The sequence below is a fragment of the Grus americana genome, chromosome 10 (assembly GCF_028858705.1).
Source record: "Grus americana isolate bGruAme1 chromosome 10, bGruAme1.mat, whole genome shotgun sequence".
Taxonomy (NCBI): Eukaryota; Metazoa; Chordata; class Aves; order Gruiformes; family Gruidae; genus Grus; species Grus americana.
The window spans coordinates 6,384,264-6,398,308 of NC_072861.1; the positions used below are offsets into that span (position 1 = coordinate 6,384,264).

Below are 14,045 nucleotides of genomic sequence, written 5' to 3' on the forward strand. Positions count from 1 at the left end.
AATCCAGGCATGTAGGCAAGAAACAGGCAGGACTGGTCAGATCCCACTGATGGCAGGAAGACTAGCTGTGCCTGTCGCCCAGTCCAGATGTGGCCTCTGAGTCTGGCTGGAATGACAAGAAGGAGAAGGCAGTTCTCTGAAGGTAGTAATATATGTTTGTGCTTAGTACAGGTTTAAGATCATTAATTCTAGTTTGGTTGTTGTTTTTTTGTTGTTGTTTTTTATTCTCTCCCCATATGTGTCTAGATGACTGGGGCGAAAGGACAATCGGACACACCCTATGAGGGAAAGCCAGTAGCTATGGAAACAAAAGGCAATCCAGCTAAGCCTGCTAGAAATGAAGGTGTGGCTACAAAGAAGCTGAAGAAGAATGACTGCAAGCAAAAAATGAGAGAGAAAAAGTGGAAAATGAAGTACAACAAAATGCAACTAAAGTAGGAATAGCTGAACCACACTGTGATAAGTATGGCCTGGAGAAGGACAAGACGAAAAAAAATCTGAGGCTTTCTGGCTGCTTCAGAACAAGCTGGCAGGGGAAATGGCTCCATAGCTGAAACATTCTATAAGCCTTTAACCCTTACTGCAGTGGACACATTTCAAGTGAAAATCTCGAATTCAGTCAGCAGAAAAATAAGCAAGTGTCTGCAGCTGAGGTTAAGGGGACAAAAGTATCTTTTGTTGGTCTCATGATTTTTGTAGAAAAACTACAGCTGAAAGAATGAAGCAGTGGTTGACAGCAGTATCTGATATCATGTAACAACAAGAAAAAGAACTTTTCAGCTTTCTTAATTCTTCCGGAATCACTGCAGATTTTTATTCTGACATATTTTAAAATTATATTTTACTTAGTGTAATGTGCATAAGGGGAACAACTTGGATTTAATTTATTAATCCTTTTAACACACAGTGTCTACCAGTTTTTAAATTACTTATAAAAATACATATTTTTTTTTTTTAGGATGGTGTAAAAAATGAGGTTTGGGGAACAAAAGCTGTGTTCATTTGAATAGTATGTGCCATAAATTTGCACTTGGAAACTTAAGAGTACAGCTAAACAGTTAAAATATGTATTTTTATGCTTCCCCAAAACAATTTCCAAAAAATTGTTTGGATTCTCGCCTGTCTTCAAAAATGAATATTGCGATGATTTACTGTATTACTGAATGGCTACAGCCTAAATCTCCTACCAGATTGCACATTGATAGGCCATAGTGCTTACCTGAGGTATTAAGGTTTGCCTGGAGGAACAAGTGATAGGATCAGGGCCTTAGTCATCATTCCAAAAACCCAACTGGACTATGCTGTACATCAGCAGTTTGCTTAAAATTTAGAGCCAAACTATAAGAATGAAGTTAGGAAAGGAGAATACTTATTGTCTATGAAAAGGCCAAGCAATGTGATGACATGTTGTTTCCTAGTGAATACGAGTTGTGTGGAAAAATTAAAGTTGTTTTTAATGTTAGTATATGAACGCATTGTATTCGGTGATGTGTTTGTAACTAACATGATTGCTTGTGAGGGAAGATTTCTCTGCATTACTGCTATTTTATGGTATATACTTTCAGTGTTTTATCAAACAGAATTTCAACAGAAACAATCCTTGAAATTGAGGCTCAAAATTATATTCTGTATCATCGCTTTTGATATGTGTTTTATGGATTTCTGCCTATATTTTCCTTTATTAAAGGCATTATTTTTAGAAGAGCACATGAATTCTTGAAAACTACAAGAATGAGTCCAATAAATTCTTTCCCATTTTTTCCTGTTAAACAACAAAAACAACTATTTTATAATGTTTGAGCCAATTTTTGTTTGGATTATGTTTTGGAGAGCTGTTTTTGTATGCATGCTTAAGCTGCTAACACAAAAACCAAAGGTCTTAAAGATGTTCTTCCAAGTCTTTTGTTTGGACTAAGGAAGTTACCAAGTACACACATCCGATCAAGCATTCTTCTGCTCACTGGGGCTTGATGTGACACATTGTAATGTCATGAAAGTAAAAATAAAATACTTAAATTGTTTACTGGGGTATACCTGTTAGAAAATCCTGAAGATTTTTTTTTTAATGTACATTCATTGTTTAAGTCTGCTTTAAAAAATGTTCTTTGTGAAATACAAAGCATTTTCCAGTATTTTTTCCCCCCACTGTTAGATATATTTATATTATTATTCAGTTTATTCTTTTTTTGGCCACTGCTTCTTTTTGCTGCGGTGATATGCTAATGACAAGCTGAACTGGCATAGAGCTGTTTGCAAATTACAAGTAATTCTGATTTGAAATACTAAATGCACTTAGTGACCTTTCATAATAGGAATATTTTAGCTGTGAGTCATTTTTGCCAGATAACTAATTCTGGGGATTCCAGGCAGTTTTCAGTTTGTATATATAAAAACTATTGCCAGATTTGTATGGAATTTAGTTTCTCAATGCAGTTTCATGTGTTAGAAATGTACGATCTGTTCGCCTGTTTATCTATATGTGTGAAAGACTTCCATCTTTCTCTTAATAGTGTACTATTATATGCTAGTATACTAATTAATTGTAGTTTCGTCTCTGTTTAGAATAGTTAGGGAATCTGGAGTTTGTATACAACACTGAGATGGCTTTTTAATTCACTGTTATGTTTTATTTGATTGTTCTCTTTTGGATTAAGTGGGACTGAAGCAATATGCTCTAAGATGAGTTAGGTGTTTGAAAGACTTTGGTTTTGTTCGTGTATCATAGGTGGGAGTACCAAAGTATGCTCCATTTATATTTGCATCTAAAATAAAATTGTTTAAGGAGTTTGATAAGAGTAGAAGGGAAAAGGGATAGCATGTTTATTTCAGGCAGTAGCATCTGAAATTTGAAAGAAAATGTCTAAGTAAAATAATTGGTAAAAAAGACTTGGTAAAGCCAGAAGATGTGCTGGATATTAGTTGCTGGATCACTGGTTCTATATATAGACTGCTCCTGAAGTGACAGTTACCTGTGGAGGAGAATGAAGGAATACAGGGGAGCCTGACTGTTGTAATGCCACCAAAAGTATGAATTCCTAAATGTAACACAGATTGTAAAGCTGTGGGAAGCAGAAAACTACATCTTATGAAGAGTGAAGGGGCTTGCATCTTACTCTCCAGGTAACTGTTGCTCTACAGCTAACTAATACTGATCTTTTTTTTTTATGGCCTCAACCCACTGAGTTTAGGAAGAAAAAATCCATAGATCTCACAATCCTGTCCTGTAATTTCAATCTTCAGCTCTGTGTTCAGAATGGATTGTGTGTGGGGTTATGTTGCAATCTATATGGCTCATTTTTAAATGTAATTACTACTTTTTGTCACTCTGTATTGTAAGAATATCTTTTATATACGCATTTGGAGTGCGTGGTTAGATGTAACTTATCCAGTCTAAGAATCTTCTGGTTATATTTTTCCCTCATTAGATTTTTTTTTTTTCCCCTTGTATGTAGATTTACCTGGTTGTAAAGGGGGAAGTATGTGCTGTCCTGTCTTTCAGAACAGGAAGCTCTAAGTGCTGGAGAATTGGTCAAACCAATTTCAGAGGGATCTCAGTGTTCAGTTGTCTCTTAGCTTTTAGTGCAGATGTTTGTAGGCCAGTGCTAATGGAGCAGCCTGTGCTGCTGCTTGGGATTATTTCATTCTGGGTCCAGGACTCTATCTTTGCTAAGTCTCGTGCAATTCTTGTTGGCCCAATCATGCAGCGTATCCAAGTCTCTGAATAGTGGCTCATCTGTCCACTCTTCTTTCATTCCCGTATGTGACCAGCCTAACCTCTTCACCTTCTCCGTTTGACTGCAAAGCCTTTTAGGGATACAGTAGGCACTGTCTATGTAAAATATGTTAGGAATAGATTTACTATGGGTTTTTTCTCTGTCTTCTAATGCAGCATAGCAGCTGGAAGCACAGAGAACTGGGACCAAGTGACCAGGCATCCATTCCTGTGCTGGCAGGTGGGAGCTGCCAACAGCAAGTGTGTCCAGCCCTATGCAGTGAAATTCAGTAGCAGACATTGAACCATTTGAAGAGGTACTTCTTTTGCTTCTGATTTGCTTGCCCTGTATTTTAAATAGCAGCTTGTCTCCAAAAGAATATGTAAATCAGTTGTCATTGCAAGAGTTGGAAGGGACCTTAAAGATCATCTAGTTCCAACCCCCTTGCTGTAGGCAGGGACACCCTCACTAAACCAGGTTGCCCAAAGCCTCATCCAACTTGGCCTTGAACACTTCCAGGGATGGGGCATCCACAGCTTCCCTGGGTAATCTGTTCCAGTGCCTCACCGCCCTCACAGGGAAGAATTTCTTCCTAATATCTAATCTAAATCTCCCCTCCTTCAGCTTAAGGCCATTACCCCTTGTCCTGTCACTCCATGCTCTTGTAAACAGTCCCTCTCCAGCTTTCTGGTAGGCCCTCTTCAGGTACTGGAAGGCTGCTATAAGGTCTCCCTGGGGCCGCCTTTTTTTTCAGTCTGAACAACGCCAATTCTCTCTGCCTGTCTTCATAGGAGAGGTGCTTCAGCCCTCTGATCATCATCATGGCCTCCTCTGGACTCGCTCCAACAGGTCCATGTCTGTCTTGTACTGGGGACCCCAGTTCAGATTTGGTCTTTCAGAATGTTTAGTGCTGACCTCCATTTAAGCTGCTTTTAGTTCTACTAGTAGAAGGAATTGGAGCATTTTCAGTCTCTCCCCCATCTAAGTCTGACTGGATGTATAACTCAGATGCTTCTCTGAGAATTTACATAACTAAGCTCTTTGTTTCTTAACAAAATAGATCCTTTCTTATATGTGTAGGTACAGTGCTTCTGGGAAGGCCTGTCATTGCTTGATATATTTCTTTGTGCTAAAAGTATGTTTGCTTTTTTTTTAAGTTGCTGTTAAATTGTATTTCTCTGCAGATTCTTAAATTTTGTTTGCACATTCAAATTCCATTACTCTATGCCAAAATTACATTAAAATGTTTTCAAAGATACTTTGCTCTATTATATATACCAAAATAAATTTCCTTCTCAATGCCAGATAAATTTCCTTCTCAATGCCAGAAAACAACTTCGATTGCCAGGTGACAGTCTATTTAAGCACAGAGCATTTGAATTACGCCCTATCTGGCTTGTAGGTGGAGGATAGTCATTGACAAAAAGCTGATCCCAGCCATTCTGAGCCTTATGAAGGTCTTCTGGAGGTAATCTCAAGGCTGTTCTTACTTATGGCTATGTCTTGAAGGCAAGCCAGTCCCCATCTAGCTCTAAGACTGAGAAGACACCATTGTCCTATACCTTGCAGAAGGACTTCTTTGTTGTTATTTTTATGGAACTGCCAATTTCTAAATTGTTTGTAGAATAATTTAGTGTAATGATTCTTAAACAATATCAGTCCCAGTGCAGAATTCAGGGCATTCTCAGTATCGATACTTACCTCTTCCGTGGGACAGGATGCTTACCCTCGGGGGAGGGGAAGCCATGAAAGCACTATTCTTCCGCAAGACATGGTGTAGTTTTGTATGAAGTATAACAGTAGAAGTAATACAGAGGTGACAAACTTTCTTGTTACTGTTTGTGATTAAAAGACTTCAATAAATATTAAAAGAACATTGTTACTTCTAAGTCAACATTAGAAAGAAGAAGTGAGTCATAGTACAGGGGTGGAGGGAGGGACTGTTACAGAACCCAGTGACATATTCCCTGATTTTTTAAATGAAGTGTAGCAGCCACATCATTCTGTTTATTCGCAGCATGTTTTTACAAGTGCACGTTTCCTATTTTTGATTGCTCTAATAGAGGAAAACCATTTGTTTATTTTTCCACTGGGCAATGTCCTTGTTCAGAAGAGCCAAAAGGAAAAGTATACCAATATTGTTCACCAAAGCAATATAATCCATCACCCAAGCCAGCTTCCTTAAATTATCAATATAATTTATGAAGAAAGAAAAAGAGCAAGCTCTACTATGCCAGATACTGTCAGAATTCTTTGCACAAAGGTAATTATCCCAACTCTTAAAAATCTAGAGTTTTAAAATAATTGTGAGTTTTAATAAACCTTGACATACTTTTGAGAGCCTTTTGAATGTTTCAGGGGTATTTCAAGACTTTTGATACTCAAGGATGTGTGACTCAGATTATATTTTTGAAATCTTGCCTTGAAGTGAGAGCTATAGACTTCCATTCTCCACCGTCTTTTTCAGGGAATCCTGAATTCTCACCTCATTGCAGGCTTTTAGGAACTAATGCCTTCAGAAAAACAGCAAACATGAGGCGCTGGGAACTAACAATACTGATAATGTTGTGTAAATGCAGTCAGTTGTTTGCTAGCAGTGACCTCTGTGAGCACCATGAGAATAGTTAGATTTGTATGTTTAGGCAGAAAAAGAGCTAATGAATTCCTCAACAAAACAGCATCAAAGATGATAAAGTGATGCCAAATGAAGACTGATTGTTCCCTATTTATGCAACATGCACTACAGGTGTTCCTGGGGAGGTCACAGTGGTATAACTACCTATCCTCTGCACAAATACAGTCACAAAGTTCAGGCATTTCCTTCTAAAGATTATTTTGTGATCTCATGGTAAACTTCCAGAGTTCATTTGCAGGTATCTTTAGATGATCAACTGTGAAAAAGGAAAAACGGATAAAGTTTTGACCAGTCTGGTTCTTTTTCAGACCTGAATCTGAAGTAAAAGCGGCAAACTCTGTACATGTAGGCATAGAATCAGTTGTTGGGATGAGTTAGTCTCAATTAGACTTTACTTTTCTGTTTCTAGGTTAATTTTCTGACTTGAGGATGCATCTGTATACCTGAGAACTTGACTGTTTTCCCAAGTACATCTAACAGAAAGTCTTGTCTGTGACTCTTAATCTTGCCTCCCCTAAGGTTTGCTGCTACCACAGCCACCGCTGTAGTGCATTCCTGCTGTGGTTTTAAAGGAATGACACAGCATAGCTGATCTCACTGAGATTCCCAGCTCTTATCATGTCAATTCTTCCTTCTGGTATACTTTTAGTGTAGAAAGAAGAACATAAGGATTTTCTGTAAATAAATTTGTAAATATCCATGTTAATAATCAGCGTAGCCAAATCCACTCTGAGATCAATTCTTCTAGTGGTTTTTTCAGAACCTACTTAAAAGCATCTATGAATAAAATAAGAATATAAAATGAGAATTCATTTCATCACTGAAAATCAGATTTGGAGTAACGATGCAACCTTCAAAATAGGTCAAGTCTGTTCATGGCTCTTACCTTAATGCAGACTTCAAAATTTGTTTATCCTGTAGTTGAGTGAACAGCATGAGTGCCATCCTGTGCCAGGCTTGCTGCAATTGATGTTTCACTCCATGCAAAAGCTCCACCTAGCAAATCTTTGCGCAAGCAATTCAAAACCAAAAAACAGGAAGCATGCAAAAAAAATTCCTACAGAAACAAGTCACTTGTTGGTCTGTCTAGTGTGGGCTATATTGCCTGGCTGACAGACCTCTTCAACAAATATTTTAATAGTCTAGTTAAATTTGAGCTTAAAAAAAGAGGGAAGGAAGTAGCTGTCAGAACCCCATTGCTTCTTACCCCTTTGCTGAGCAGGTCACGTAGCCATGCTAAAAGCTACCTCAGCAGTCAAAACCCATTTAGTTCAGAACCATGTAGTTAATACATCCAGTACTGCAGTTGTGCAGTTCTGTTCCCTTGATTGACAGGAGGACAGTAGTCTCATGCAAATCTCTAGAAATTCTTTGTTAAGAGTAATAAAATAAGCTACTCTGAACAGATTTTCTAGTCATTTCCAAATTAACAAGTGCTCACATCACAGTTGAAATTCTTTGGCTTCTTTGATTAGACTGACTTGTTTAATCCAAAAGCAGCACATTTAGGTTAAGAAACCTGGAGAGAATACTGTACTGACACTGTCATTATCTCTGAAGAAAAACTCGTGGGTCGATGGCCCTGTTGCTACAGCCTTTTTTTTCTTTTTTTTTTCTGATAAGAAGCAGTAAATGTCTATGCAGGTGCATGAACAAATAAGTTTGTTTCCTGCCTTCTCCAGGGAAGATACTTCACACGACATCATATTTATCAAAAGAATGCATTATCTTCCACTTACAGGTTTTCTACCAGTGCAAATAGACAAACAGAAGATAAAATACTGCACACATTTATTTGGCTTTTAAATGTCTGTGGTTTCATGCTACCGTGTGTGTGTGTGTGTGTGTGTGTGAATGTGTCAGGTTGTGGCTTAAATTTTGGTTTCTAGCCCCCTATACTGGCAAAACCCTCCTGAAGGCTTTCTTTGGTACAGCCTCTAATCTCCACAGGAAGGGCATCAGCTGTCTGTCTCCAGGTCTGTTCTTGTTGATCTGTAAGCTAGGCTTCCAGGCCTTTCCTTTGATGTTTTGAACTCCACTTATTCTATACACACTGTGATGGCTACTTGCTATTGTATTATTGACTTCCTGGATGATAGTAGCATTAGGGAAATAAGCCTTAGTGTTGAGGACCTGTTTGAAAATTCTCTGTAGTTGTGCTATCACTACAGCCTTTTATTTCATGTCCTTAAAGGTTAAAGATCTGTTCCCTCTGTGAGCACTAGCTACTAACGTGCAGGACACAGCAGTGAAAGTTATCCAGCTCAAGTAGAAGTGTTTACTGAAGGCTTGTTTGAGAGCAAATGTTAATGAAAGAGTTATTACATGTACTCCTTCATACTAAAACAATAGGCTTTTAATATATTTTTCTGATTCATTAAAGGAAGAGATCTCCAGTTTTAGAATTAAAACCTGTGCTTCTGACCTGGAAAAGCAAGTCTTAGCCTGTCTGGTAGAAATGAATCTTTCCATAACAGCCATTCCCTTTCACTCAATCAACAGCTTTTTTGAAGTCAAGTTACTTTGCCTTAAATTTTATCTATAAGTTATAAGATGCCACTTGAAAGAAGAAAAAAAGACATCAGTGTATACAGTCACATTTAATCAAGAATTTGTGATATTCCTTTGTGTTGCAAGGCTGTGTTCCCCAGCTAGTACCTCAGCTCAGCCTAATTAGGTAATGAAGTTCAGATCATGTAAGAACTTACTCAAAATCCTAAGTGTTTTATGTTATTTTATACTAAAACAGGGTCGATAATGTTTTAAAACAAACAAACCGCACAAAAAAATTCCTGCTATTTCACAGAATCATTGATTTTAATTGAAATTTTACAGCTGTGTTCCAGATTGCTGTAAGAATAACATGCTGATTTCTGTCAGTGAACTTTAGTCTGTAAGTGATTTTTAAATTCGTTTTCATGGGCCGTTTCAGAGGGGGCATGATGTTAAATAAAAAGGAGATAGTTTTTGCAGTATGCAGTTACCAGCCTGCAGGTTTGCTATAGGAACCTGCTGTTTAAGGATTTTTAGAGTAAGTTTAGATGCTGCTTAGTTAGATTCCTTGAAACTTTCAGAATTATTCCCCAAGATTTTCAGGGACATATTTAAGGTGTGACAGCCTCCCCTGTACTTTGGCAGAGGCCGGCAAATTAATCCAAACCATGGGACTGTTTGTGTTCTGAGTCACTAAAGTGGAAAAAGCACATAATGATGGGAGACAGTCGGGCAGAACAGACTTAGTCTTAAATGAAACCTTTTAACACTATTCCTAGGAAGAATTCCCTGAGGACTTTTGGCAGCTTTTATCTTTTATAGCTGTTTCTGTCCTTTGGCAAGACAGAAACTCTGTAGTGATTATTCATGCTGGTCTGTTCTGGATGATGTCAGGGGCTCCTACGTGCACTGGTAGTATTTCCTACAGTGTTTTCCAGTGTGGTGGCAGTCTGGGGAACGTTATTGTAGAGCTGGCAGCTGTGATCGTTTTCAGCACTGTGTCATCTAAATGGGTTCAAAGTCTCTTTTAATGTTGTAATATATACTGGTAGTCTGTTTATGCTAGCGGCATTGTGCTGATATTGCTGGGAAAGCTGAACTCATCATAGTGGTTTTGAGATGTATCTTTTTAACCTGTTAATGCATGATATCTAGATTCAGATGAAATTGCAACTCTCCAACCCTAAGTAGATTAAACTGTCCTGGAAGATATTCATGATAAACTGAGAACAGAAAGTAAAGCTACCACCTTTAATGTCTGACTATGCTTTACAGCCCTTCTTTTGTCTCAGATTGCATGATCTTAGAATAAAAAGACAGCTGGCTAGCAAGCAGGGCGTTAGGAAATCCCCCAGGGACTGAGGAAATTCACTGAAACACAGTTACACACATAGTGACTGTTTGTATATTCTGCGACTGTTTCATTCACTGTAAAGAGGCTGAGTTTGTTCATGCCACCAATACTAGTACAAGGAATTTGGCAAGTGTGTTTCATTTCTGTTTATGTATGTATCTAGGCAACGTCTCCTAGTCACAGACTACGTGATTACTTCTGATTTACTCTTTAGTTTAGAAATTGAATTGAACTCCAAACACTATTAATCCTCATGATGAATGTATATCAGAGGAGTTACTTTTCAATTTTTTGGTACACATGTATCTGAATTGCTGGTTTACCATCTGTTCATGATGCATATTCCTCACTGAATCTCTGTGTCACTTGAATATGTATACCTCTCTAACTTACTCTAGTTAGCATGCCAAACAGAAGGAGAGAAGGTACAATAGCCTGGACTGAGTCATGACGGAAACAAGCCTACTGTACCTTTGAAGTTGCTGGCCCATGTTGTTACCCGTGTCAGCTAGATGAGAGTATCAAAGGGTCTTGCTTCCTTCTGAGCATCTCAACAGAGCGTAGATGATTCCATGTTGTTTTCTATCAATCAGCAGTGGACAGCCAGTGCAATGGGGTTCCACCATGGTGACTCAAACTTTATGGGTTTTGGCAATTGGTAGTGACTTCAATTAAGCTGTATATGCACCCTGAGACAGCTTACTTTAGTATTAGTTTTTGTGCATAGTTAAAGGAGTTACTTTTTTGACTGAGTCCTGTACTTATAGTTTTAGCTAATATTTTGCTTTGTTACTCCCTTGTCTTGATTTGGATCCCAGGGTACCCAGGGATCTGGTTCTTTGTCGAGGCAAGCTCCTTGTGCCCAGAAGCTTAGAGTGAAAGGATCCACTGAGATTGTGAGATAAAACGATGAGGATGATGGTGTTATTTACACCGATGATGAGGTAAATCTTTGAAAAGAAATCAGAGTTCAAACTAAGGTTACAATCAGACATGCATGAAAGTGGCAGAGGAGGGATACTGAAGAGCAGATAGAAATTAATTTGCAAATATAGAGTCGAGAAGTAGCTGAAGACAAATCCAGTGATAAAACAGTATCAGAATGTAAGAGGAGACTTTTCGAAGTCACATGCAAGATGCAGCCAACTGGTGGGAGCAGTAGATGTTTTACTAGCCATGAAAAGTATTTGCTGTCAGGTTCTAATGTAATGTGTGAAGCACTTCAAGATTCTGCATGGGAAGTAACTGTAGAACAGTCACGTCTTCATCAGTTAAAATGATTGCTAAAATATGTCATTTAAACAAGGTTATATCAGCTTTCATGTATTGTAGACTTTGTATGAGATGAAGATAAATTGGAAACAGTTTGATTAATTTATTCCTGTATGTTGATGAAGTAATTTATTTTCTTTAGCAGATGCAATACTTAGTCTTTGCTCTGAAGAGTTAACAGTTGAGAGACGGGACTTGATCAGTGAGAAGACAACAATCTAAGATCACACAGCAAACCATAGCACTGCAAGGCATACAGTCCAGGTGTCCTATTTCTAACCTGGATGTCCTATTCATAATCATACTACCGCTCTGTACCCAGACTGAACCAGCAAATGCCACCTACCTTACCTATTACAATGCTTCATTTGTAAAAATACACATGTAACAAAATATTAGAGATTTGGTTTACACACAGGATCATTCCAGAGATAAGTCTAGCTCTTTAAAAGGGATTATTTCAAGTAAATGAAATTCCGAGTGGAGAGTAACATTTGTGCAGGAATGTGCATCTATTATAGGAATGAGATCGTGCAGAATAGAATTGATCCGAGGGCTCAGGCTGTTAGGTGGAGCACCTAACAAGATGTCTGGTTCTCTGGTATTGTGTTAGATAAAAGATGGCATTGGTATTCTGGTATTCAATCTATTTTTCAAAAATATACATTGGAATTAAGGTTCTGTAAGATTTAGAGTAATTTTTTCTGGATATTAACAAAAACCATTGCATTTCAAAAAAAAAAGCCCCACAAACAAACCCAAACAAAACACCAAGTTGAACACTTTCAGTGTTTAGTTTTACTTTTGCAGTCTACATGTACTTTCAGGAGTCCTTCCTCCTTTCTTCTATAGGTGTAGACCTACTAACTTGCAAGTTATGCTAGCTGGGTTCCCAGGACAACTTTTAAATCATGCTTAACTTTCTGTGTAACCTGTGATTACTCTAAGTGCTAATAACAAATCTACATGTATTTGTATCATGGCAGTTTCCAAATTAGACCAAATAATCAAGGTGCAAAAATAACACCCAGAGGTCTGCCTGATCCGTATGTTAATCAGAATGGAATTTATATTATCCTCTTGCAACATAACGTATACAGGGAAGAAAGACTACACTGAGACTCGGCCACACCTAAACCAGAAAGTCCTTTGTCCTGATCCTTTTTTTTTTTTTTTAATTGAAGAAAAAAGTTTAAATAGGCAATACCTATTGACAGAATTGTGGCCTTCACAACTCCAATGTTAATGCGTCTTTGATTCTTTGTAGACAGCATCCGGAAAGAGTGTCAGCAAGATCTATGTAGATGAAGGAGCCAAACAACCAAGGACAGAAGTGAGAGAAAAATCTATTGAGAGCCGGAGCAACCCCATGTGCACTAATGTTATTGTAAAGATAAAGTCTGGGTCAGAGGGGAATTTAAATTGAATATTCAAGTCAAGTACTTCAAGTCTCCAGTAGTATAAGAAAAGATAATGACAGGTGGAGAGCAATGGTATATTGAATTGAAAGAAGGGGGCAAAAGTTAAAATTAGTATCAAACAATATTAAGCAGTGAAATGAGTTAGCAATGGTAATGCACTGAGCCTGAGAGGATAGAATAAATGGACTGCAGCATGTCCATGGAGTATAGGATGAACCACAGTCACAGTCAGCTGTCACAAGAGAAGAATGAGAACTTAGCACAATTACATTTGTTTTTTCCATCCACAGGACTCTGGGAAGCTCAGGTCAACAAAAGCACGCTCTCTTTGATTTCTGTGGTCAGCATGCAGGAAGCCGGAGATCGCAAATAGGTAATTGCAGCTGAAGTAGTCGCCAGTTATTTGAAATATGACCTTCTATGCAGATATTTGAAGGGGGTGTGGGGACTAAGCAATATGAAAACAAATTGAAAACCTTTCTTGGCACTGCCTTACTTGCAGGCTAGTTGCAGCATGTTTCTTCCAGTAAATCATCTGTGAGGCAGGCACAGAGAGACACTGGGCTTGTGATAAGTGCAGTCCTTGTTCCAGCCTTTTATCCAGTCTAATGCTGACAGTAGTTACTTTAACGTAGTGCTCAGGAGCAGCGGTCATGGACCAGAACCCTTTGTGACAAGTGCTGTACAAACCCTCCAAGCTTTGGGTAGATCTTCAGAAATAACCCATGTGACTCACAAGTTTATGTCTCATTTTAAAAGGTGATTCAAGCACTTGGCTGCTGTTCTCCTATTGAATTAATTTCCTTTCCATGTTGGGCAGATAACAGAAGTCTTTCCTATTTGCACAGTCTGACTGCTGCCTTCTTCAACTCACTGGTTTTGCAGAGTTTTTTCTTAAAGGTATGAAGAATATATCATATTTCCATGGGCAGTATCACCAGGCCTTGGTATTAGGGCATGGTTGGTTGTTCTGCCAGAAGTGTTACTGTGTTTGCTGCTGCTCATAATACTTAGATTCCCCAGCTGATACAAGTGCCTTTGATGTCAGTTGACCTACATAAGTGGAGAGCATTTGAGGGAATTTATAATACATTTGAATGCAATGTTCATATTTTCATGACTCTGAATATGGTTGCTCTTTTTTTTTTCCCTATTGT

At 38.2% G+C, this 14,045-nt stretch overlaps 1 protein-coding gene across 5 annotated transcripts in view; it reads left to right on the plus strand.

The window, feature by feature from the left end:
- Nucleotides 1–13,261, plus strand: part of ICE2 (interactor of little elongation complex ELL subunit 2) — a 39,669-nt gene extending 26,408 nt beyond the window's left edge. Inside the window, exons 15-20 of one of the 5 annotated variants that reach the window (XM_054837373.1) lie at nt 247–668; nt 3,051–3,120; nt 3,890–4,029; nt 5,824–5,976; nt 11,014–11,139; nt 13,179–13,254. In XM_054837373.1, the coding sequence (XP_054693348.1) occupies nt 247–438 (192 nt within the window). In that variant the 3' untranslated portion in view covers nt 439–668; nt 3,051–3,120; nt 3,890–4,029; ... (1 more) ...; nt 11,014–11,139; nt 13,179–13,254. Of the gene's footprint in view, nt 1–246; nt 3,121–3,889; nt 4,030–5,823; nt 5,977–11,013; nt 11,140–13,178 lie in introns of all 5 variants that reach the window. The other 4 variants (XM_054837370.1, XM_054837371.1, XM_054837369.1 and 1 more) reach the window with 4 other exon arrangements.
- The last annotated feature ends 784 nt before the right edge of the window (nt 13,262–14,045 follow it).